Raw genomic sequence first — 25282 nt, 5'->3', positions numbered from 1 at the left:
GAATTGAAATTGGTGAATCCCTTGGATTAAGGGCTGATTACTATGCACGTGTGGCTGAATTCTATTTCCTTTTGAGTATCGTTTGGCTTAAAATTTTTATTGTTCCAGCCCTAGCCTGTGTAGGCCTGGACCCTCATAGATTCCCCTTAATTGAATGTTTGGACTTTCATCTGGGATATGGAATTTGTGTAGTTGTTTCTGAATTAATGTGATCTCAAGCCTGAATTCTTGCACATCATATTTGAATTTCATGTCCTGCATCAAATTTGGTATCAGAGCTTAGGGTTCTTATAGGGGAATGCATTACATGTTAAGGGTTTAGTTGTTTATGTCCATTACGCATCAATACTCATCATATATGGCTGTTTAGAGGTCCATAAACCCTGACATAAGCTGCTGAAATTTTCTGTTATACCCTTAATTGAATTATTTTAGAAATTAACTTAGCTTTCTATTTCTAGGTTTAGAAACTTTCCTTCTCTGTTTTTTAGAAACTAATTTTTTTGAAACTTTCTTAATTTGTTTTTAGAAACTAATTTCCTTTCCTTTTTCTTTTTTAGAAACTAGTTTACTTTCCTTTTTCTTTTTTAGAAACTTTCTTTTCTTAGAAACTTTCCTTTTTCTTTTTTTAGAAACTAGGTTGTTTTTTTTAGAAACTTTCCTAATTTGTTTTTAGAAACTTTCCTTTTTTTCATTTTTAGAAACTAGGTTGTTTTTTTAGAAACTTTCCCAATTTGTTTTTTGAAACTTTCCTTTTTAGAAAATAGGTTGCTTTTGTTTTCAGAAACTTTCCTTTTTCGTTTCTAGAAACTAGGTTGTTTCTTAAAAAAAAAAAACAAAAAACTTTCTTATATTTTGACAACTATATTGCTGAATTTTGGTTTGCACCTTACACTAAACATGGAACAACTGCTAGAGTCACTAAACAAGCTGTCCCAACAGATCGAGTCTTTAAATAAGCGCTTGCAAATAGACCAATGCTTTGAACAGCTTGATATGCGTATTACCTAACTAAAGACCATCGCCAGGACAAACCCCACCATTGGGGTAGATGTCCAATCTCAAGCAGGTGGCCTGGAGGATAGACCAATGAATGGAGTTAGTCAAGGAATCAATTATGGGCGTCCACCTACATCATGAGAGACATCAAGACCACTATTTTGAGGGGTACAACATATGCGGCCTTATAGCTAGAGAGAGTGCACCAGAGGCTAGTGTAGAGTTACCCACTGAGGTCATTCCAGTAATGGATGAGTTACGTGGTGTCTTTCCTGATGATCTACCGGATGAGTCTCCCCCTAGGAGGGATATAAAGCACACCAGAACATGGGACACCGTAATACCTACAGTCGAGTTTGCATTTAATAGTTCTGTCGATAGGTCCACAGGTCTCAGTCCTTATGAAGTAGTTATTGTTTATAAACCTGATCTTGTCCCTATATCACTGTCCTATAGGCCGTCAAAGCCTGCGGTCCTTTGCGCTTCACATTCATTCATAGCATCAAGAAATCAGACAGAAGATCACTACTAATAATGAACTTTACAAATTTTCTACAAACCAGCATAAACGTTTCAAAGAATTTAATATTGGGAACTCTGTGATGGTCCGCATCAGGCCCGAGCCGTACCTTCCAGGGCCGTTCGTAAGTTGCACGCGCGTAGCGCTGGACCCTTCAAAATTATAAAACGAAACGGTCTCAATGTGTATGATGTAGATCTTCCACCTTCCATGAGAATTAGTTCCACATTCGATGTGGAGGATCTACTTACTTTTCAGGAGACCACTGATACTTTGTCTGGCCCTTCGCCCACCCATCCCAATTCCCTAGATTTATCCCTTGATCCATAGCCCTCTCTTCCCAACCTCTGCCTCCCATACCTAACCTTCACATACCCAAAGATGAAATAGAGGATATCCTGGACCATCAGATAGTTTCAGCGTCGGACGACGGGTTTCAGAAGTACCTGGTTAAATGGAAGTCATACGCCCAGCTTCAGACAGCACGTGGCTCACTGAAGAGCTTCAGAGACTTGATCCTAGGCGGTTCAAGAGTATTATTTCGCCAGTGGCAAAATCTTCGCAGCCAGGGAGAATTGATGGGGACATCACGCGGACATCCGCACGCACACCGCCTCTTACGCACGTACGCCAAAAGGAGGATCCCATCATTGATCTGGATCGATGACGACGTCCAAGGAGGGCCTCCTAGTTAGGAAACGAAATTTTGATTCAAAAGAGTGGGCCCGACAGTCAAGGAAAGCCCACCATAGGATCTCATGATAGTGGCCCACTAGTCGAATTAAGTTTATACTTTAGGTTTTGCTTATTTATATTATTTAGAACATTATGAACGCTTTCGATTTCTTTGATTGGTTTTTATTTTAGTTTACTTCACCGCAAAGTAATAGGTTACGCACATGACGCGAGTTTTAGGGTATAAGGTTTTCTTATAAATAGGCACCTCTTGTAGTTCTTTGGATTGAATGAAAATGAATAAAAATTGTTGCGTCTCCTTTCCGAGTTAAGAAAACCTAATTGGGTACAAAGCCCTCCCTTCTTCGAAGGGCTAACTACCATGGTGCGAAGCCACATCTATCCCGATTCGCCCCCACTTTCTTCTATCCATATTTCTCTTCCCCTACAAGCATTCCATATGCAAATTCATCAATAGTTGCAGCCATTTCTCTCTACAGCAGATTTCCAGAATCTGGCCCAACGAGAGGGCTAAAACTTCAGCGGAGCACCACGCACAAACCGTGCATCGGATCGAGTTGAGATTTAAGGGTTTTGGAGTTCATCCCTGGCCGACTAGGGCCAAGGTGGCCTTTTTCTGAATAGTGGGCCCCACACATGTGCGGTCATGATCATACACACATGCATCTGGGCCATTATCGCTGTCCGTGCGCTGGAACTATCTTCCGATTCAGGTTTTCTTCTTATTTTACCCTCTCATACCAGTTTTTCATAAACGCTAACCCTAGATTGCATTATCCTTAATTTGTTTAACCCTTTTCTCACCCTAAGGTTCCTTGAATTGAAATTGGTGAATCCCTTGGATTAGGGGCTGATTACTATGCATGTGTGGCTGAATTCTATTTCCCTTTGAGTATTGTTTGGCTTATAATTTTTATTGTTCCAGCCCTAGCCCGTGTAGGCCAGAACCCGCATAGATTCCCCTTAATTAAATGTTCGGACTTTCATGTGGGATATAGAATTTGTGTAGTTGTTTCTGAACTAATGTGCTCTTAAGCTTGAATTCTTGCATATCATATTTGAATTTCATGTCCTACATCAGTTGGACCTTTTTTCCCAAAAGAAAAAAAAAAAAAAAAAAAAAAAAAAATCGTTTGCCTATAAAAAGGCACACAGGATAACATATGCATGACATAATGGCATGTGTCACGTACAAAGTCCAACTATTGTATTGTTTTTCCCAATTTTAAATAATTAAAATTAAAATAATAATAATAATAATAATAATAACATCTTTTGCCTATAAAAACATCATTTCTCCCCAATAGTCTCTCTCTCACTCTAAAGTCCTTTAAGCTAATCTCTGTCTTACTTAAATATCTTGATTTACTTGAAGAATGAGAAGGTAGTCCTAAGGAATTCAAGTCAAGAATCAAAGATTCAAGCCTCGTTCCTCAAGAATCCAAGATCAAGGAACAAGGATTGTGCATTTGTGTTCTCTCTCTCTCTCTCTCTCTCTCTCTCTCTCTCTCTCTCTCTCTCTCTTCTATAATGATGGTACATTAGTATTTAGTACTTAAACTACTAGCTATAGTTACTAGTTACTACTTATTTCTCATACTCATACACTACTTACTACTTATTCTCTACTTTGTTGACTCACCTCATCAAGTCTCATTCATGTAATCTTCCCAATGTTCTTCTTTGAAACCCAATTCAAATGACACGGGTTGGCCGGCACAAGCAACACCCCGTGCACGGGTTATGTAGATTTGTAAGTTACCGATGGTATTGACCAACACAAGCAACACCCTATGCACTCCCCGGGATCAAATGCAAGAGCATGTCATAATGTTACTCCAAATATCCGAAAAGATATCATGAAGTAAATGAACAAGCATGCTCGAAAAAGACATGACATCGCAGTTATTCAAGAAGACTTTACGAAAAGAAAAGCATTTGATGACATTGATGTTGTTGATTCGGATGCTTCTACACCACCTACATGACTATGTCCATAGGGCAATCTAGACTAACACCCAAAAGAGCCTGTGAGCATGGACTATGAATAGGTGGTGGAGACCACATCTCGAGGATGTGGTTGACCAAAGAGGAAATGACAAAGGATCTACACAACACTTTGAAAAACCAAAAAGATTTAAAAAAAACCACGATTTAGTATATCACTAAGTGATTGTAGTAAGCCGTTGTTGCTTTCAATACTGTAAAGTTGAATACCTTCAAGGTTGTGGTGGAAGTTATAGGTCGATTTAGACGTAGATTGAAACCTGCTTCCTATCATGAAGACCAATAAATCTGGTTGGACATCGATAAACTTTGTCCAACTTGGACAATGTTTTTAAAGTCCGTAGATGCAACGGCCCATTCCCACATGGTCAAGTATTTGTTCAAATTATTAGATAGTACAGTTGAAGAGATATGAGGGTAATATGTTGTCCAAGTTATCATGGACAACACAGCCTCTTATATAGCCATAGGTTGCCTTATAATGGAAAAGAAGCGACGTTTATTTTGGACCCCATTCACGGCACATTGTTTTGATCTAATGTTAGAAGACATAGATAGGTTGTATATTAAGGTAATTGCTAGGGTTAGAAGAATTGTGATCTCTATGTACAAACATGGCCCATCTTTTTCATCACATGAGAAGGCACATTGGGTGTAATTTGCTTCATTCAACCATTACCCAATTTGCAACAGCCTTCTTAACATTACAAAGATTGCATTCAAAGAAATTTGAGCTTAGAACCATTATAGTATCGACCAATTAGAATAATGGGCCCTGATCAAGGAAGGTCGAAGGAAAGTTAATCCAACAAACCATTATTTCCCAATCATTTTAGAATCAAGTGGTAAAGGCATTAAAATCACCAGAACCCTTAATAAGTGTGTTACAATTGGACGATGATGAGAAACCACCAATAGGCTATATCTACGATGTGATGGAGATGGCCAAAAACAAAATCATGGACCTACTTGATAGTTGACCTACCAAATATTTTTTGCCAGCTGATGTACACGGTGGATCCCACTTGACACATGGCTCCGAGATCCTAAAAACGTGCCAATTTGGCAAATAAGTCTGCGTGTCAATGTGCATGTGGGGCTAGCAAAGCTCGTATAAAAGACAACAATGTCAAGGACTAAAATGCAACTGCTTGAAGGTTTTTCGAGACTCCAAATCTCCTTCTTCCTATGTGCTACACATGTGACTTAGCCAATAATAGATATAAAAAATAAAAATAAAAGAAGTGGGACAGCAACCAAAGTCGAAAACCATATGGAACATAATGGCCAAAAGGTCAGGAAAACAAAAGACCAAAAGGGGAGAAGACAGTGAAGTATATAAGATATAATATGCAAGTGATAATACCATCAACAGCAAAACGAGATAATCTGGAGGCTCCCATTCTTTTAAACAATGGATCTTTCACTTGCAAAAGCGAGACAGACTGTTGAACCAAATTATCCCCTGAAACCTTGACAAGTAAGAAGCTCATGCTTTTAGGTCTTTTAGTAAGAAATAACAAATAATAAAAAAGGATGCAAACACCTATATGTAGTTCAAATGCACAGTGAGTTGGAGCAACATGAAAGGATTAACCGTTATTCATAATAAGTTGCATACCCATGTAAGGGAAGAACTGATATGCAAAATATGTTGCAGTTCCAGCAAAAAACAGCTTCAACAGCCATCCTATTTTTCTTTCAGCTTCCTCCTCCATCGAGAGCTCATCTGGAAAATAAGATTATTTATAAAGTAAAAATAATTTATTTTTTTTTTAAAAAGAGTAAATTGTGCATGAAGTTTTAATTGATGATCTTGATTAATATTTATGTTGTAGCTATTGCAACACATGAAACTTAAAAAATTAGACAGAAATGAAGTCTTTGTTGATAACTTTGAATAAAAACACACATATATATCTATTACAACCCATAGGCCATAATATATAAACTAGACAAGAAAGACTGTTATTACCCTGGTTACCACTGTTTTGAAAATTTTAAATTTTACAAGTGAACCTTAAACTAATGGCTTCATGAGCTTGTTGAAGATTCCAATATGATGCTGACTTCAACAAGATATTCAGAATTAATGATTGTGTTATCATCGTCATAATCTTAGCCTTTCTCCTAGCACTTGGGGTTGGATTTGAAATAGGAAGTGGAAAAAATCCTAGGATCAGCTAACCCACCAGAAATTAACCTTCCTCTTTTTCCTGAAACCAGCCATGGCAGAGGTTCACATTGACACCACTTGCATACCAACACAGTAACATCCAATATTGAACCCCAGCCAACTATTACATGCACGCCCCATGTGGTAAGCAAGCAAAAAAGATGGGAGGGCAGTTTCTACGCAAACTGCTAGGCATGAAGCACCCACACAGATGAGAGGTCCTGCAAAATTAGTTGGCTACATAAAAGCGGGGAACCCGCTGATACATGACCAACACCATTCACATGCCAACATAGTCAGGCCCCATACTGCATCTTGGCACAACTATTGTACTACCCACAAAGTGGAATTAACAAGCAGTTGAAGTCTACATAGCATGAAGTACCAGATGAGCTGGCTGAGCACAAATGCTAAAACATATGCTTTTTTAATTAAATCTACTGATTGCATAAGTCACATGCTCCTGCTTCTATATCCAACCAAAGGCTGCAGGGTTCTGTCTTTCACCACTGATGAGATCATCATTTTGGTTGCTCTTGTATGGCAGATATCAAACATGCAAGGTTCATACTTTTATGACAATAAAACCACAACCTCAAGCCTTGTGCTTTACAAACTGATACTCCATTTTGTTAAGCAAAGGCAAGGTATTCCATGACAGTAATGGTGGCCACAATAGCCTTGGTGAAACCGTTACCATTATGACCATTACGGCCCCATAACGCAGTCATTTTTTTCCTATGAAAAAAAAAAAAACCGCAAATATTTAGATAATTCCAAATATGTATTCTTTTCTAGTTTTGAACATGTTTATGATGGTGTAATAGTCCACTCTTTGGTAAGAATGTTGTCTAGGCCTATCTGATGATTTTATGAACTTGACATGCATAGATTGACAACAAAACTCCTATTTTTAATTTCCTAGATATCTAATATCAACTATTCAATATGACTAAGATTATAGGGGCATGTATATAATAATGAGACAATTATATATTTATATAAACGTTTTACCACGGACAATCATTAGATGTTGATACATGAAGTATAAACCATAAAGTGAACTCATAAGTCATAAAATAGCCCAATGGACAAACATAAATACAAAAATATCACAATTTATACACACCAATTGTGTCACCACCAGAATGAAAATTTCAATGCATGTGGTTGCTCGACCTCCACATTGTCGTCACCTGGCTGCTAGAATGGAACATGTGCCGCATATCCATAATAAGCAGAACCAGAGTGAAGGACCATGTCGATGAAACTCAGGGATGACTGATAATAATCATCATTGTTGCTAGGCATTTGCTGTGTCAAACCCGAGTAAAAATATCCACTAGTGCCAGACATAAATCCGCAGTCATAGCCACCATCATACCCGTACCCGTATTACCCCAAGTACTACTCATACTGTTGATACTGAGAGTGAGACTGTGGTGACCAGTGACTCCAATCCGGATCTTGATATCTATATCCCCCATATCGACCTGCTCCGTATGGATCATATCCAAGACTTGCCTAACAATAAAGTACCTCAACAACATCGCTATATTGTCCATGGTCATATCCATATCTATTTTCGTAAGTCGACCGATGTTTTAGTGCTTCATCTCCTTCAATGCCACTGATGCCAATCTCCACATGATGATGCCCCTCCCCTGGTTGGTCATATTGTGATTCAATATACTAATAAGTCCAACCTCTAGTCGGTCGATGCACATCGGCCTCGAACTCCGTAGATGGTTGTACCCCCATGTGCTCAGCAACATAAGAAGCAAGACCGGCAAGTGCATTATCATCATCATTTGTCTTGGTTTTGTTGTTGCTAGTCTTTTCTTGGGTCAATCAAATCTTCTGTAACCCTCTCCAACTCCAAGACATCTTCATAACTCTCTTGTTACCCCACGTATAACACTAGGTCGTGCACCTCAACTTCTTCGATGTACTCTTCTACTTATTCTCCCTTTATTCCAATCAAGACAAAAGTGACTCTTCTTCATCGTAAATGGAGCTGATATTACATTCCGTAATCTTAACTCCATGCTACAGTACATGTAGACGAGCCAATCCAATGTCCTGGCCTACAACATATTCCTATTCTTTTAATGGATGATACAAAACAACTCCAGTTCCTCTCACAGCTAAAGGAAGAAATCCGACTCAAACTACTGTCTTTAGAGCCTTTGCACTTTCTCTAAAATGAATCCACCCATCAATTGTATATAAAACTATATAATAATAATAATAACTTATGTTATGCATTATTCTACATTACAAATTAAACAATTTCTACAATTACGTAATAGTATTAAAACATCAGTTTCTTACCCAGAGCTACCTAAAAGGTTGCCCTTTGTGCAAGTGCATCAAAGAAGCTGCCCTGGCGAAGTCCATATATTTCCAACTGTGGACAATTAAAAAAATATATATACTATTTTAAGCACTAAAATAACAAATTTAAAAACTAATTACTAAATATATGCATTCGCTTCTTTAAATCCATGTTGGGCTTTAATCTCTCTTTTTTCTTTTTTTTTTTTCTATTTTTAAAGGTAATGACATCTTATTAGGAGACCACAAAGGGTCAAATTTACATAATAAAATTATAACCCAACTAAAAACAACCAATAATTTTGGTCAAAATCCTTAACACAAGAACCCCAACCTTTTACATTCAATTTAGACCTTTTATATGCATCCCACCTCCAACCCACACTTGTTTTGGAAGCACAAATTATTTATCTACCTAAATAGCCCATAATAAAGCCATAATGATGAACTTCTGCATCATGCCTTCTTTTTTCCATGTAGCCCCACCCAGCCAAGCTAGTAGCAAAGCCAAAATAGATCCTGCCATCACCCAAGGTATGCCCAAAAAAAAAAAAAAAAAAAAGCAATGAATCTTTCCCACACCCTTTGGACAAAAGAAGGATGGATAAATAAATGGCCAATCATTTCTACCCCCTTCATACACATCACATAGCAATTAGGGATTACTAGTGACCCCTTCCGACGGCTATTAATAGTAAGGATCTTGTTCCTTCCCACCAACCATGTAAATGCCGCCACTTTGGGATGAGCACCATAAGACCAAACATAAGCCAATGCACCACTTTCCTCACCCGAGAGAGGTTGCCCCAACAACTCGTAGAAAGATCAGACCAAAAATCTCCTTGATTTCCCCAATGGCCACACCAAAGAATCATCTCACCCAGAGAGAACTTGAGTCGTAGACACTCCAAAAGCCGAGCAAGCTACAACACTTCTTCATCTATTAAAGTCTCGTTGGCAAGGAGAGGACCACACCACTGAATCACCAATGAGCAAAAAACATCGATCAACGATCACCTCCAAATCCACATTTACTCTAGTTAAGGCTGGAAATGCGGATAAGAGCGTGCACTCTTCAATCTACAAATCCTTCTAAAATTGGATTCTTTCCCATCACCCCAAGAAAAGCAAATCTCATCCTTGAACTTGCTCGTCACAGATGTGACTCTCTTCCACAACCCCAATCCCCTGTAAAGAGACGAATCTTCACCCACCATCCCCTTCCCTAAAGTCCATGCTTGCTATTACTTCTTTCCACAATTTTCCTCCATCCCGAGCCTTTGCAACCATCTGGCTAGAAGAGCTTGATTTATGTGCTCCAAGTTCCTTACTCCAGCTCTCCCATCCCTGTATGGCTTGCAAATCTCATCCCACCTTAATAGGTAGAAATTATGCTTGACGTTGCCCCTTGGCACAGGAAATTCCTTCTTAACCACTTTAATCTATCCATTACTGATTCTGGACACCTAACGACATAAATTATATCGGTAGATTTGACATAGCCACCTTTATCAATGTCAACCCACCCCCTAATGGTAGATGCGTACTTTTCCACCTGGACAAACCTTTCATCCCTCCCAATGACCTTGTCCCATAAGTGTTTGGCCGACTTCCCCATGCACAAAGGAAGCACCGAATATGTAAATGGAAGAGACCCGCCGTGCACATAAAGATCTCCGCAAATGCGGCCACCTCTTTACTAGACAAGAACACCCCAAATAGCTCACTCTTGGAAATGTTGATTCTTGAACCCAATACCACCTCAAAGTATCAAACCAACTTTCTCAAATTATCCACTTTTTAACTTCTACGTCATAGAAGAGGATAGTGTTGCAGGCAAACTAGAGGTGGGAGATGAGGAGGGCCCCTCCTTATGACCAGTGTTTGAAATATCGATACTATTGGCTGATATATCGGCCGATATTATCGGTATCGCAACCTAGCGATACGAAACCCTTCTGAAGATACTAAAAAATTCAAAAAATTTGCAAAATACTTTGTATCGATCGATATATTGCATAATATCGCCAAATAGCGTTCAATATCGCTTAATATCGTCCTAAATATCATGCGATATCAACGATACTATCATTTTATCAGGATTTTATTTATTTTTTTCAATAACTTTGGTGTAAAAACAATAGTTGGGCTAATATAGCCAACTCCGGGATTTCAGGACAACATCATTATCTGAAAAAAAAAAAAAAAGAAAAAAAAAAAAATAAAAAGAGAAAAAAAAAAATTTTCAACAGGTAGATTTCAATACCTGTAGAGGAGATCCCTGATCGAAGCTGCGTTTGATGGGCCATTCGAATTGAAGCGTTAGGTTAGCGCAAACAAAATCTCTGATTTGGGAGGCGAAATCCATCGAAATTTAGAGAAATCGGGAAATCGGGAGAGATTTGGGCGAAATCCGACCAATCCTCCGTGAAATCCGAAGAATTCCTCAGCAAAATCTGAAAAAATCAGAGATTTGGGAGAGAGTTTAGGGTTCCGGCATTCCAGAACCCTCTCTGCTTTGAAAAAAAAGGCCTCGAGCCCCTTTTACGGGAAGCAGATGGACTGGTGTACCACACACCACATACTTGGTGGTGTGTTGACGTCACCAAGTTCTGTGGGTCCCATCATGAGGTATATGTTATATCCAAACCGTTAGTCCATTTGGAGAAATCGTCGTAAGTCTTGAGTCGAAAAATAAGACAGATCCAAGGATCAAGTGGACCACACTGAAAAAGGCAGCGGGAGATTGAACGTCTACCATTGAAACCCTTTTGGGGGTCACAGTTTGGATCAATATGCTATTTGTTTTTCCTCTTCATCCAGGTCTTTGTGACCTCGTGAACAGATTGGATGGAAAATAAACATCATGGTGGGCCCTACAAATATTTTAATAGTAAGAATCATTGTCTCATTGCTATTTGTGGTGTGGTCCACTTGAGCTTTGCATATGACTCATTTTTGGGCTCATGATCTAAAATAATCTCTCCATATGGATGAACGGTGTGGATATAATAAATACATTATTGTGGGGTCCATGTAACTTTGATCTCCTTTAACCATTTGTACAACCCGAGCTCGCTGGAGCGTCAACACTCATCTTTGCACGACACATACCCACATCGGTCAGGTCGCTGGTGCGTGGTACACCAACCAATCCACACCGTTCCATCCATTTTCAAAGGTCATTTTAAGGCATGAACCCAAAAAATGAGACAGATGTAAAGCTCAAGTGTACCACACCACAAGAAACCGTGATGGCAATAATATCCACTAATAAGCTTCGTAGAGCCCACGGTAAGGTTGATTTGTCATCCAATCCATTTATAATGGTTGACAAACCTGGATGGGAAAGCATAAATATTAACTTGATCCAAAATTTTTGTAGCCCCAAAAAGTTTAATATTTGGATCAAGACCATCCAACCAATTGATAAGTTAACATCGGCTTGGATGAAAGGAAGGAAGAAAAAAAAAACAAAAACAAAAAAAACAAATATCAGCTTGATCCAAAAAAATTTGTGGCCCACAAATTTTTTAATGGTTAATAACCACTATTTCATGTGGAGTGGTCCACATCTACCTAAAATTTGTATTTGCCTCATTTTTTAAGCCAACCCCTAAAATCAGGTTGCAAAACAAATGGACGATGCGGATATGCCGTGCATGCATCCAGGTGGGACCTATTGTTTTTTACAGTAGCATCAATTGATTAAAGCCTTTTGTGGCTCCAAGAAGTTTTGGACGATAGCATCAATTCCAACTGTTTTCACTTGCGTAGTCCATATAAGTTTGAATGAAGGGAAAAAAACAATTATCAGCTTAATCTAAAACTTTTGTGGCCCACTAATGGTCAATCACCATTGTTTCTTATAGCATGGTCCCCCTGATTATTGGATCTGCTTCATTTTTTGGATAATGTCTTAAAATGATATGGAAAAACGGATGGTCGGGTTGGATATTGAATACACACATCATTGATAGGTATGTTTTCTAACTTCACTATATCTTTTGCTTTTAAATGCATTGGTTATGTTTTCATATATATCTTTATACATTTATAAATGTTATGCATCATATTTGAATATATTTACCTTAGTTCAATCAGATAACGCATAACTTAGGACCTTAGACAAAGGAAATTTATTATGTGCGTTTCTTTTTTAAGATTTTATGATTTAAAAGTATGAATTAAGGACTTTTTAAATAATCCCTGAAGTTTCATAAAAAAAATTCAACCATTTTGCCAATGTTTCCCAAACAATGCGATAAATTATGCAATACAAACGATATATCCCGCGCGATAACCGATGCGTATCTGTATACCAAGGTTGCGATACATTGCGCGATTCCGATATTTCGAACACTGCTTATGACTACCATCCAGGCACTTATGGGCAATTAGAGCACTATCCAATATTTGCCTTCCCACAACAACCGCTCCTTGGTTCTCCAAAATAACATTGTCTAAGACCACCTAAAACACTGTAGCTAAAATTTTAGTGAGATTTTTGTATGGGCCACCAATCAAACTACTAGAGCGAAGGTCGTGCAACCATCTTGCCCCTTCCTTCCTACGGACAAGTGCAATGAATGAAGCCACAAGTTCCATAGAAAGATGACCCCTCCCCCAAATTTTGCAATAAAGCTGAGTAGGTCTTCCTTAACCAAATCCCAAAACATCTGGAGAATAGCCATCGGAAAACCATCAGATCCAGGAGCTTTATCCCCTCCTAAAGAGTCTACAATTGCCTTAACCTCTTCCATCGAGATTGGCTTCTCAAAACTTCTACTTCCATTGACAATAACTAATTGAACAACAGTTAATCCAACGATGGTCTTTCCCATCCCTCATCCATCAATAAATTTTTATAGAATTGCATAATGGTGTTGCATCCCTATGATTTTTCTTCTACAACACATTTTTTTGGCGCATGCACTTCGACACTATGGAAGAATTTGGTGTTTTGTCCCCTTCTTTCAGCAGCATTGCACAAGACCATTGTCTTAATTTTATCTCCTCTTCCAAGAGTGGACTCATATAATCCTGGGACAGTTTAACTCTCATAGCCCTCTCTTTTGTTGATAGTTCACCACTCTCTTCCTCCACATTTATGGCTAGAATTTCTTGCAATATGGGGTTCAATTTCCGATTTCCTTGCCCCCCAAACTTCCATTTTCCAAGCGTAATGAGTAGTTTCATCTTCTTATATAATTTGAACCCTCCAAAGCCTTCAGCTCGGAACAAACGTCACCATTCCTTCACGAGATCTGAAAACCACCTTGAGACACATCAACTCAAAACCTAAAAGGCTTGAGGCCCTAGTTGTACTCGTCCACTTACAAAACTATGGGCAATGATCAAGACAGGCCTCCGAAGACCTCTTTGCCTAACTGTAAGGTAGATATCCTCCCAATCGGAAGAAACTAACTTGGACATTGTGGGCCTTTCTTGGTTGTTGCTCCACATGAACTTAACTTCACCTATTGGAATGTCCCCCATCTCATTTCTATCCACCCACCTCAAAAAGTCATGCATGCTTCTCATTATGCGACCTCTCATATGTGAATCTAACTACATTAAAATCGCCACCCATGGCAACTGCCACCTTCTCTAAATCAAATCTAACTCCTCCCAAAATGCTTACCTAAGGGCTGCTAAATTCGGTCTGTAAACAAAAATAAACACCCATCTTGATCCTAATGTAAGTATGTGACTCCTTTCAATAATATCAATAATGAAAATATCCCACAACTTTGAGTCCCACATAACTACTAAACCCCTTGCTATGCAACATCCACATCCAGTGAAACCGATTCTTTTTCCTTAACACCCCATACAAAGTGAAGAAACTTATCCATAGCTTGCATTTTGATCTCCTGCAAGGTCACCAACTGAGCTTTAGCACGCCTACAAAGATCTTTAATCCATTCCCTCTTCTCCCGTCGACCCACCACCCTTACAATCCAACTAAGCAACTTCATTTAGACACTACGTGAACCCCTTTCCTTTTCTTCCCATTTTTGGATGAAGCCCCTAATTCAAAATTTATGGAAGATGCAAGTTGCGTAAGCTCCCTTCTACCCTTTGGGGACAGTGGCAAACTCTCCTAACTTTTCTCATGAGCCTTCTAAGCTCCCCGATTCTCTAAAAATTGAAATAATGCAATATAATCTTCATCACAGTCTTTGAATGAGACTCCTACAATATGCCCCATCACTGATGAAGTTGGATCCAACGGTGGATGTTTGCAACCCTCTTCCAATATTTGTTGTCCCTGATGGTCTACACAACCTCAACTGGCATCCTCAATGTCTTCTTCCCATGTTTTACATTGACCCACTCCCGAAAAGCAAACATCTCACTTAACTCTCCCTGATGCTCGTTCAAACTCTCAAAGGTAATAAAGTTTATCATAAATCGAGTTGACACGGGCCAAAATATCTCTCTACCCTTCATGAACTTCCTCATTATGGCAACTATTGGGTTATTATTGCAGATGAATATCATTGATCGCCTTACCCTTTCAACCAATTTTAGGACATTTTTTTCTTTCCAATATCTTCTAATCTTAGGTCAATACAATATGTGGCACATGGTGACCAAAATAAATGTGCTCTTCTCAAGCAACATTTTCTCCATGACTTTCATGTTGCTTCATTATCAATCACAATCTACACCACATTTTGCTCTCCAATCTCATCCATCACCTTATCTATGAGGGCAAAAATATAATCCCCATTTTTCATTGCCTCCAATGCATCAATTGATTTATGGAACACCATTCCTAAGTGGCAGTCCACCATAATTTGATCATGATACATCTAGTTGAGTAGTCTAACCATTGCATATAATAGTGCATCCTCTTACCTGCCATATGGGTCTAAAAGTAGCCTTATATGCCCTTAGATCTCAGAACTTTGCATCTGTCCATTTTTTTCCTAATCCCACAAGCTAGAAGTTCCTTCACTCATTCGTTTGCCTTTGTTGTTGCATCAATCACCGCTTGCTAGTAGGGGAAGTTGGCAACATTTGGAGCTATGTTGCCATATATGAATAGCTTTATTGATGCTCTACCAAGCTTCTCAACTACATTTTTACCTCACATTTTTTTTAACCTCATTTGTTTTGTCATCTCCTTCCTAAATAGAATTGGATCACATGAGGGTCTCCTGGGCTCCACATCCACAATATCAACCGCAAGGAGAGCATGTAGTCTCTCGCCAGTTGAAGGCAAGCCATAAACCATCAAACAGAACCCCACTCCCACTGCCCCCCTCCCACAACACTCGTGTTACATACAGACCCCCTCCTCCTAAACATGCACCAACACATTTCATCTTCACAAGGGGCGAATACGCTCTCTCCTCGCCATCAACGCCTCCCAATTTGAATCCTCATCGGATTCAACATTCTCATCATCACTAAAGCCCATATAATCAGGACCAAACACCTCTTGTCGAGCTGCATCAAGAGCACCATACTTTTTCTTCTGCACACTAGCTTTTTTTCCCTTCATTCTCTCCCAAATTCCATCACATCATCTGCATTACCTCTCTTAACATACTTATGCACCCTGCAACTTGTGCACTTTGCATGTCAAATGTTATTTAACTCATGTGATTCCTCCAGTTATTATTTTGTCACAGTAATTGCATTGCATGTAGTGCCTACTCCTAACCACTCTCTCAAAATACTACATTTAATAACCTCACTTCCTGGTTAGGTTGTTTCATGTAGTGCCTACTCTTACCCACTCTCTCACAATACTACCATCCAATATCCTCACTTCCTAGTTGGGGTGCCTTTTTTCTTTTCTTTTCTTTTCTTCTTTTCACAACACAAGTCACTACATGTCCACAACTCACAAGTCACCACAACTCCAAAAGAACCAACCTCCTCACCAACCAATATATAAGCATAAAAACAAACACAAGTACACAAATCAGAAATTTAAAACTCAATTCAGATAAATAGTACTGCAAATTTGGGGGACCATTCGAATGCTTCTAAATTCATGTAATCATTGGCTACAATCCCACTCATACATATTCATTCCTAAGCATTTAACTTCATTGCCCCAACTAATTACAAGAAAATATCGAAATTTAAGACTAACGACATTCATTCCAAAGAATAGCTGAAAATAATTAATTAATTAATTATCAAAAAATAGAAAATGGGATGAAAAAAAAATCGGATGTAATGCATGCATGCGTAGCAAGGTATGCAAAAACAGTTACATAACAGTTGTTACAATGTTACATAAAGGTAATGGTGGCCACTGCTACATATTACAGGGTCGTAACGGCTATTACAGAAATACTGGCCCACTACAGCCCCATAAGGGTCCTTTACTAGGCCAATACAAATTATTTAAATAAATAAATAAATAATAAAAATAAGTTGTAAGGCCATTATGGTCCGTATCGTAACGATAACAATGGTGGCCATTACGGGCATTGTTATCACTGTAGAATACAACGATGTGTAGATGTACAGAGTGAGTCTGTGCTCAAAACAAAAGAAAAAAATTCAAATTTTGCTGAAAATTTAACATTGTCACTATTCATTCTACAAAATAGCGGAAATTAAAAAATATCAAAAAATAGGGAGTGGGATGAAAACAATCTTATCTAATGCATGCATTTGCAAGATGTAAAGAGTCTACCTATATGTCAACTTCCCAACCATCTATGCCAAAAAAACAAACAAACAAACCGAATCTTGCTGAAATTTTAAGAGTGACACTATTCATTCCAGAAAATAACCAAAAATTAAAAAGATGATCAATAAAATAGAAAATGAGGTGAAAAATCTGATCTAATGCATGCATGTATAGATATAAAGAGTACATGTGTAGATCCAGAAAAAAAAATAATAATAATAATCAAAATATTAAAAAATGAGGTGAAAAAATATGATATAAAATGACAAAAATCATGCATTTGCAAGATGTAAAAAGTCTACATGTATTCCAACCATCCACACTCAAAACAAATGACAAAAAATAATTTTTTGCTGGAAATTTAGAATTGACACTATTCATTCCAGAAAATAGCCGAAAATATATAGAAAATGAGATGAAAAAAACTGAACTTATGCATACATGTGTAAATCTAAAGAGTCTACATGTATTCCATCCATCCACACTCAAAAAAAAATAGAAAAAATCATTTTTTGCTGAAAAATTAAAACTAAGACCATTCATTCCATAAAATAGCCAAAAATTAAAATATATATATATATAATAGAAAATGAGATGAAAAATATATGATCTAATGCATGCATGTGTAAACATAAAGAGTCTACATGTATTCCAATCATCCATAATGCTAGCAAGATATGATCAATTTGGAGTTGTAATCTTGAATTTGATTATTTCCAGCAAAAATGAACAAAAGAAATTTGTTTTTTTTTTTTTTTGGACAACAGGGTGTCCTCGTCCCATTTCAAGATGAGACTAATCCCTGTAGATGCACACAATCACCCACAAACCACGTGCATCGAGTAATCCTAGGAAAGGGGAATCGAACCCGCGCCTGTGAAGAGCAAACCAACGACACTAGCCGTTCGCCCAAACCCCGTGCTGGTCAAAAGAAATTCGATTTTTACCTACCCACAAACCACCACAGACCCCAATGTGGCCCCCAAAGCTTCGAGTTGTCCAAAACAATTTAATTTCATGTTTTAATCCCCAAAGAACACACAAGAGTGATCAAAATCACCTTAGAATCACTCCCACAAACCAAAAACATGTAAAAATTTTGAAGAAAAGTGGAAATTATACCTCACAGCACAGGTTTTTAAAGAATAAAATCTGGCCATTACAGGTGGTAACACTTTTCAGAAGGGGGGAGGGGGGGTGCGCCCATTATGTGTAATGGGTCAAGCTCATAAAATTGATTCTTATAGGAAAATTGCACTAAGTATCATGGACTAAACTTACGAGTCATACAGTCATACTATGAAACTTTGGGAGAGAATGATTGAGCAAAGAAAAGACAAGCTAGGGTTTAATTGAGGATACGGTTCTTGATAGTGGAATGGCATAACATGATTCATGTAGCTGACCCCAGTTAGTTCGGATAAGGCTTGACAATGATTATGATGACATGGACAATTATAATTGGTGGAGAATTGTCAAAACATGAAATTTTGGGTAAATCAACCAAATAAGCCCTAACATAACACAAATCAAGCACGATATTGTGGCCTGTGATGTTCACGTATGCTCCCCAACTTGACGCAAAGGTTTCCTTGGGTTGACTGCCTTATCCCAAGGATTATTATGAGTAATTTGACTGATTCAAGACTCACATGGCTCGGTCAAGTCACGTCCAATGTCTCTTGACTCAGCTGATTTTGATGCTTTCTATTTCAGGGCAGACGCAAAAATATTTTTTATGATTTTGTTTGCCACCATCTTAAAATGCCTTTTCAAGGGGTGATCCACGAAACAACTTCTCCCATCTTTTCCCAGCAACCTATCTAGAAGTTCTACCATATAGAGAAAAGAGACTCCGCAAAGGTACATTTGGATGCATGAATTGAATTGAAATAACTAGTTTAATATAGTTGAAATGACCGGATTAAAAATGCATTTTTTTCAGCATTCAAATAGAGGGAGTAGGCTACAAATTGCAATTACAATACTATCAAACTGGACGTAAGAGAGATGATAACTGTAACTTGAAAGGCTATTCCTCATTATGAACACTAGAAAAAATCATTAAGGTTGTTTCTGGATGCACAAGACAAAGTTAAAATGATGGCTCCTTGTATTCATAATGAGCAAGCAGCCTCTAAAATGCAGTTGCATTTCTTTCAACTCCAACTTGAAAGTGAGGAAGAGGGGATCCGTCTTCTCTCTCTGTCTTCTCCCTCTTCGTCAAATACATCCATTTTCCCTCCAAAGCAGGGGAGATTAGATCCTTATTTGAGAGTTTGGGCCAGTTACAAATGTCATGGTCCTCCTAGAGGAGAAACTGGATTTTTTTTACGAAAAATAAGATTGGATCGTGGGTTGGCCCAATTTTGAAACGGTTAGTTTTTTATTTTGTAAATCACTTCAAATTAGTAGAAATAAGATGGAAATTCATGATTTTGCATGCTCAATCATGGATTTCAACCTCCGATTTGGGGACAATGGAGAAAATTTCGTGTTTTTATACATGTTTTCTTGGATTTATAAATGATATGAATTGATTTTTAATGTAGTTGCATCACTTCTGTTAGAAAACGCATGGTTTAGGACCCTATACAAAGGAAACCTATCGTGTGCACTTAGTTTTTGTAATCTTCCGATTTCTAAGTATATATTCATGTATTTTAAAAAATTAAATTAAATTAAATTAAATTAATGTCTTTTTAACATCCCCTGAAATTTCATTGAAAAAACCCGCCAATTTCCCAATGTTTCTTCCCAAAAACAGTGAAACATTACACGATACATCATAAAGCCAATATTTCCCATCAATATCCGATATATTTCCATATCCCAAGGATGTGATACATCTGTCGATATCAATACAGAAAACATTGTTGTTGTCAGATTGCAGCATAGAGGCTCATTATACACAACGGACGTCAACAGAGTAAACAGGGAGTCACTTGTTTATATGTTTCACATTAGCAATGAAGGCATAGTGCTACTTTTGGGAAAGATTCATCATCAAATAGGTCTCTAGGGAATCGCCAGGGCCTAGGGGCTTGTTTGGATTAATGGAAAGCATAGGAAAGGAAATAGTGTTTCTTGGGAAACCAAATTTCAAGGGAAATGTGATAAAGGAAACATTGTTTTCCTTGTTTATTTTTTAACAAGATTTTCCTAGAAATTTAGGATCTAATTTCAAATTTGTTGTTTGGCAAAAGAAAAAAAAAAAAAAAGTCTAGGTAGTCACAAGCATGTACCAAATTAGCACGTGGCACATGTAAGATGCTTGAAGATAGATAGCGGCCAATGTGGCATACTCAACATTTTTGGGCACTTGAAGTTAAATTGTGGCACATATGGTACATGTGAGGTGCTTGAAGTTGTACGGTGGCACATGTGGCACAAGACACACATTGGCACATTTGACACGCGAGCACTTGAAGCTAGATGGCAGCACTTGTGCACATTGGCACCATTGACACATGTGGCATATTCGGAGCAATTGAAGATGAAAAATGGCACATGAGGCACATTGGCGCATGTGGAGTGCTTTGCACATGTGGGGCGCAAGAGAAGTTAAATGGTGGTACATGTGGCACATTAGCACAAGTGGGGCACAAGAGAAGATGGATAGTGTTGCATACGGCACATGAGCATGTGGGATGCTTTACATGTGGGGTGCAAGAGAAGATGGTTGGTGTCACATGTGGCACATTAGCACATGTGGGATGGTGTACACATGTGGGGCCAAGAGAAGATGGACGGTGATACATGTGGCACATTGACACATGTGGAGCATAACTGTAGATGGAAAATCGCTCATTTGACACATTGATATGTGGCAAATATGAGGTGATTGAAGATGGATGGTGGCACATTTGGGCTTAACCCTTGAGAAATCCATTTTCCCTCTATCGTAGGAAAATATCTTTCTTAAGGGTGGAAGTGGGAAAATAAATTAGTTTATTTTCCAACAACGATAGAAAGTGGGAAATGGTGTTTCCCATAAATTCCCACAAAAAAAGGGTTGACAAACAACGGAAAGTGAGTTTCATGGGAAGCAATGTTTTACATCCTTTACATGAATCCAAACAGACCCTAGGTGAAGATATATCCAGTTAGGACAGAGGTCCTTTCAAGAAAACAGGGAGACTGCTGTGGATTTTGGTTCCATTGGCTATCTGTTGGGAGATATGGAAGGAAAGAAGCAACAGAATTTTTGAAGAAAAGGGGGCTTCAGTCCAAGATCTGATAGATAAGGTGGAAGGGTCCATGCTAGAATGGGCGGCTTTCTCTAAGGTCTTCAACCTCCAAACTCAGACATCCCCACTGTCTGGGAGCAGATAGGAGACAAAAAGGCCTAAAGACTCTGATAGAATGGACAACACTGCTAAATAGGGGGTGGAAGTTTAACATGTTCGAAGTTTCTAGAGGATCAAAATATCCAATTGGGATTGGCAGTATTAAGGAACTCTAGAGCATAACGCTTTGCTGTCCTTTGCCAGCTTGATTCATCCCTGTCTCTGGCCCAAGCCAAAGCAATAGCAAGTAGGGAAGCACTGATTGCTGAGTGATGATCAGCAAGAGTAGGTACTAGGTTTTGGGGGAGGAGCAATCCAGCAAAGTAATATGGATATGGTGGTTTGCCATAGAAAAAATTGTCCCTATGGAGGAGAGTGATATCCAAAATGTATGGTGAGCAAAAAGCCAATAGAAGCACTCCGGCAATGTGCAAATACAGATATTCAGACTGCTGGAAAGGAATCAATTCAGTAGAGCAGTTAGTTGTTCAGGGAATGGCTTTTGTAATTGGAAACGGGAGATTGCTTTGGTTTTGGGAGGATCACTGGTGCAGGGAATTCTCCATGCGAGAAGCATTTAGTCGTCTCTATGCTATTGCCGCAGATCCAAAAACCAAGGTGAAGGACTTTGTTGATATTTTGAGGAATCAAGCAATTTGGTCTCTCATCTTCAGACATAATTTATCAGATGTCAAAGTTCGCAGAATTCTTAGGGCTCATTCAAAATCTGTCCACGGTGACATCTGATCCCTTGAGAGAGGACAGGCTGATATGGAGATGGGATTCCTCAAGGGCTTTCTTGATTAAATCATTGTACAGTAATCTGAAGAGTGGTGCAGGCATAACAGCTCCAAAAGGCTGGATATAGAGATCGAAAACCCTCCCAAGGACAGTCGCATTTGCATGGCTGGCTGGTAGAGATCACATCCTAACGCTGGACTATCTTCGTCGACAAAATTTCATTCTAGGAAATGGATGCTCTATTTGCCTTAGGAATGCAAAATGCATGGACCATCTTTTCATTCATTGCCCCTATGTGGCGGCAATTTGAGATTGGTGTCTCCAACAATTTAAGATGGAGTGGGCAACGCCTTCTTTTATATCGGAGCTAGTGGCAGCTTGGTGACCACATCCCTAGAAGGAAGCGTTTGCTCTGTTGGAGGCAATGCTTTGTAGCTGTCCTTTGGGCTGTTTAGATTGAGAGGAGCAACCGCATCTTCAATAATATAAGTGCATCAAGCCTGGTGACCATCTCAAGAGTAAAACAGCTTGTTTACTCTGGTATCAAAGCATCAGGGAAAGGGTCTTCACCAAGGCTGGGTAGAATCCCATTGCATTGGAATTAGACTCAAACGTTCTTGAGCTGTAATGGTCTTTTCTTGTAGCATCCTTTGGGCCTCCGATGTTGAAAAAAAAAAAAAATCTCTTTTAACCAATTAAAAAAAAAGAAAGTGAAGCGATCATATGGGCCTCTCATGAGGTCGAACCGTAGGGGCTTCAGGTTCTTTATTTAATTAGATCCCTTTCAACTAGTTAAACACTTCATTTCCTTGTGTAAAGAGGGAAGCCAATGTGGTGGCTTGCGATTTGGTGATGGCTAGGGCGGCCGGCCCTGACTGTTCTATTTTGCATTTTCCAGGTTTCTAAAGGTTTCTAATGAAGTCTCTTTGTTGCTTATTCCAAAAAAAAAAAAAAAGGGTCCAACTTGAAAGTCACATAATCACAACTTTGTTTGGATCCACAAAGTCAATTGAATCAAAAACATTCAATTATTCATAGTGAAAAAGTAGACCCCATATCACAGTAAAATTACCTCCAAGTCTAACTCAAAAACAATTCAACTGTAATTTGGAACCCAAACCTTTCAATCTGGATACATTGGAAGGAAAGTATGGCTTTGTTATTTCCACTTAATTAAACTAGCATTTGCAATTCAATTCGACAGTACATCCAAACGCACCCTTAGAACAACAAAGGACAGGGATCACAACTTGGCCATTTCCACTTCATTAGATTAATAGTTTTACAACATCTAAAAAATGACGGTGATTCTTCAACCGTACACATGGCGAGGTTGTACAGCAAGTGTCTGACCCAACTGTGGATAGAGCCGTTAATATTAACCATCTCATTTTTTCCACTCCTAATTTGGACCACTCACCGTCTTACGTTTAACCATCCATCTGATAGCCGTTAATTGGATGGCTAGGATTGCTTGATCAGCTCCATCAGCAGTGAGGCCCACAATTTAGATGGTATCGATGATGAGTCGCCATCATTTTCAATATAAAAAAAAAAAAAAAGTGCTAAAGTAACATATGAGTCAATTAAACTGGACGATGCATCCAAACGCGCCCTAATTGCGACTCTCTTCCACTTTGATAACCTCACTCTTTGCAATCCAATCCACTTGTTGAAACAAACGCAGCCTGTGAAGTGTTATTACCTCTGCTTTTGAAAGACGAGAATCGACGGGCTTCAACACTGCTAACATTTCTTCCAAGCAAATACTGCATTTAAGACACCAATCTTCATTCACCACACATATAAAAGGAAAGATAAAAGGAATACAATTCAAGAGAGAGTGATTACAGTTCGGAGTAACGGTGCTAGCGGTCGCATGGCGTTCGCTGCCTCCGACGGCTTGCAGTGAGAGAGCTTCGGGGAACTTTTCTTTCTCGGTGAAGGTAATGCACGTGAGAAAGGGACGAGGTTTGGCTAGTGACGCTGCCATCAGCCAGGTGGCTAGTGATCCGTGCAATGTGGACCCTACCATGATGTATGTGTTTTATCGACGCCGTCCATCCATTTTGAAATATAATTTTAGGGCTTTATGCCAAAAATGAGGTAAATATAAATCTCAAGTGGACCACACCGTGGGAAAACAGTAGTGATTGAATGTCCACCATTAAAAACCTCCTAGGCCCACTACAATGGTTATTTGACATCTAACCCGTTGATTAGGTCATACGTACTTAGATGACAGGAATTTACTAAATGAACTCTTCCGAAAATAATTTTACACTTAAATTTGAAAATCTTTCATATGTTTTACTTGACAAAATGCCGGTTGAGAGGTGATAACACCTAAATATTACATATTTATCCCTTATATTGCATTATTTTTTATCCGTGCATTCAAGTGTTTAAATAATTTAATTAGATGTATTTTCAACATGCATAATGAAATTGAAATCTAAGTTAAATATGTGACAAATGGATATATTAAAGTTCAAAAGGATGTGAGATTGAACAATTGAAGTTTGGAGGATTAAAGTAAAAATATGAAGTGTTAAATGTCCAAGGAAACAAAGTACAAATGTGAGACCCGTATCCTAGCCCGTACCGTTCCGTATGCCTTTACGGTCCTCCCGGTTGAATTCCGGCGACCCGCGACCTGTAGATTTCATTTGCGCTCGACCGTGAGTCACACCCTGTACACCCGAGTCGGTTCGACCCGAGACCTATGCCATTGCGACCATGTTGTCACTACGATTCCAATGCTGCATCTCGTGCGTCAATCCGACGTCTAGATCCCAAGATATGACCCGTGCACGAGCATAGCGGTGGACCACACGTTGTGGGCCATAGTG

The 25282-nt window shown here is 38.8% G+C and overlaps 1 protein-coding gene across 3 annotated transcripts in view; it reads right to left on the bottom strand.

Annotated features, from left to right (window-relative positions):
• LOC131228762 (uncharacterized) overlaps positions 1-24435 on the bottom strand; it is a 34918-nt gene extending 10483 nt beyond the window's left edge. Inside the window, exons 1-4 of one of the 3 annotated variants that reach the window (XM_058224626.1) lie at positions 24282-24434; positions 24136-24199; positions 5844-5951; positions 5589-5687 (exon numbers count right to left, since the gene is read on the bottom strand). In XM_058224626.1, the coding sequence (XP_058080609.1) occupies positions 5589-5687; positions 5844-5951; positions 24136-24199; positions 24282-24311 (301 nt within the window). In that variant the 5' untranslated portion in view covers positions 24312-24434. Of the gene's footprint in view, positions 1-5588; positions 5688-5843; positions 5957-24026; positions 24200-24281 lie in introns of those variants that run through there. The other 2 variants (XM_058224628.1, XM_058224627.1) reach the window with 2 other exon arrangements.
• Between the last annotated feature and the right edge of the window lie 847 nt (positions 24436-25282).

This window comes from Magnolia sinica, chromosome 16 (genome assembly GCF_029962835.1).
Source record: "Magnolia sinica isolate HGM2019 chromosome 16, MsV1, whole genome shotgun sequence".
Classification (NCBI taxonomy): domain Eukaryota; kingdom Viridiplantae; phylum Streptophyta; class Magnoliopsida; order Magnoliales; family Magnoliaceae; genus Magnolia; species Magnolia sinica.
The sequence above is the reverse complement of the archived record's forward strand: the minus strand, read 5'-3'. Positions and strand labels throughout refer to the sequence as shown.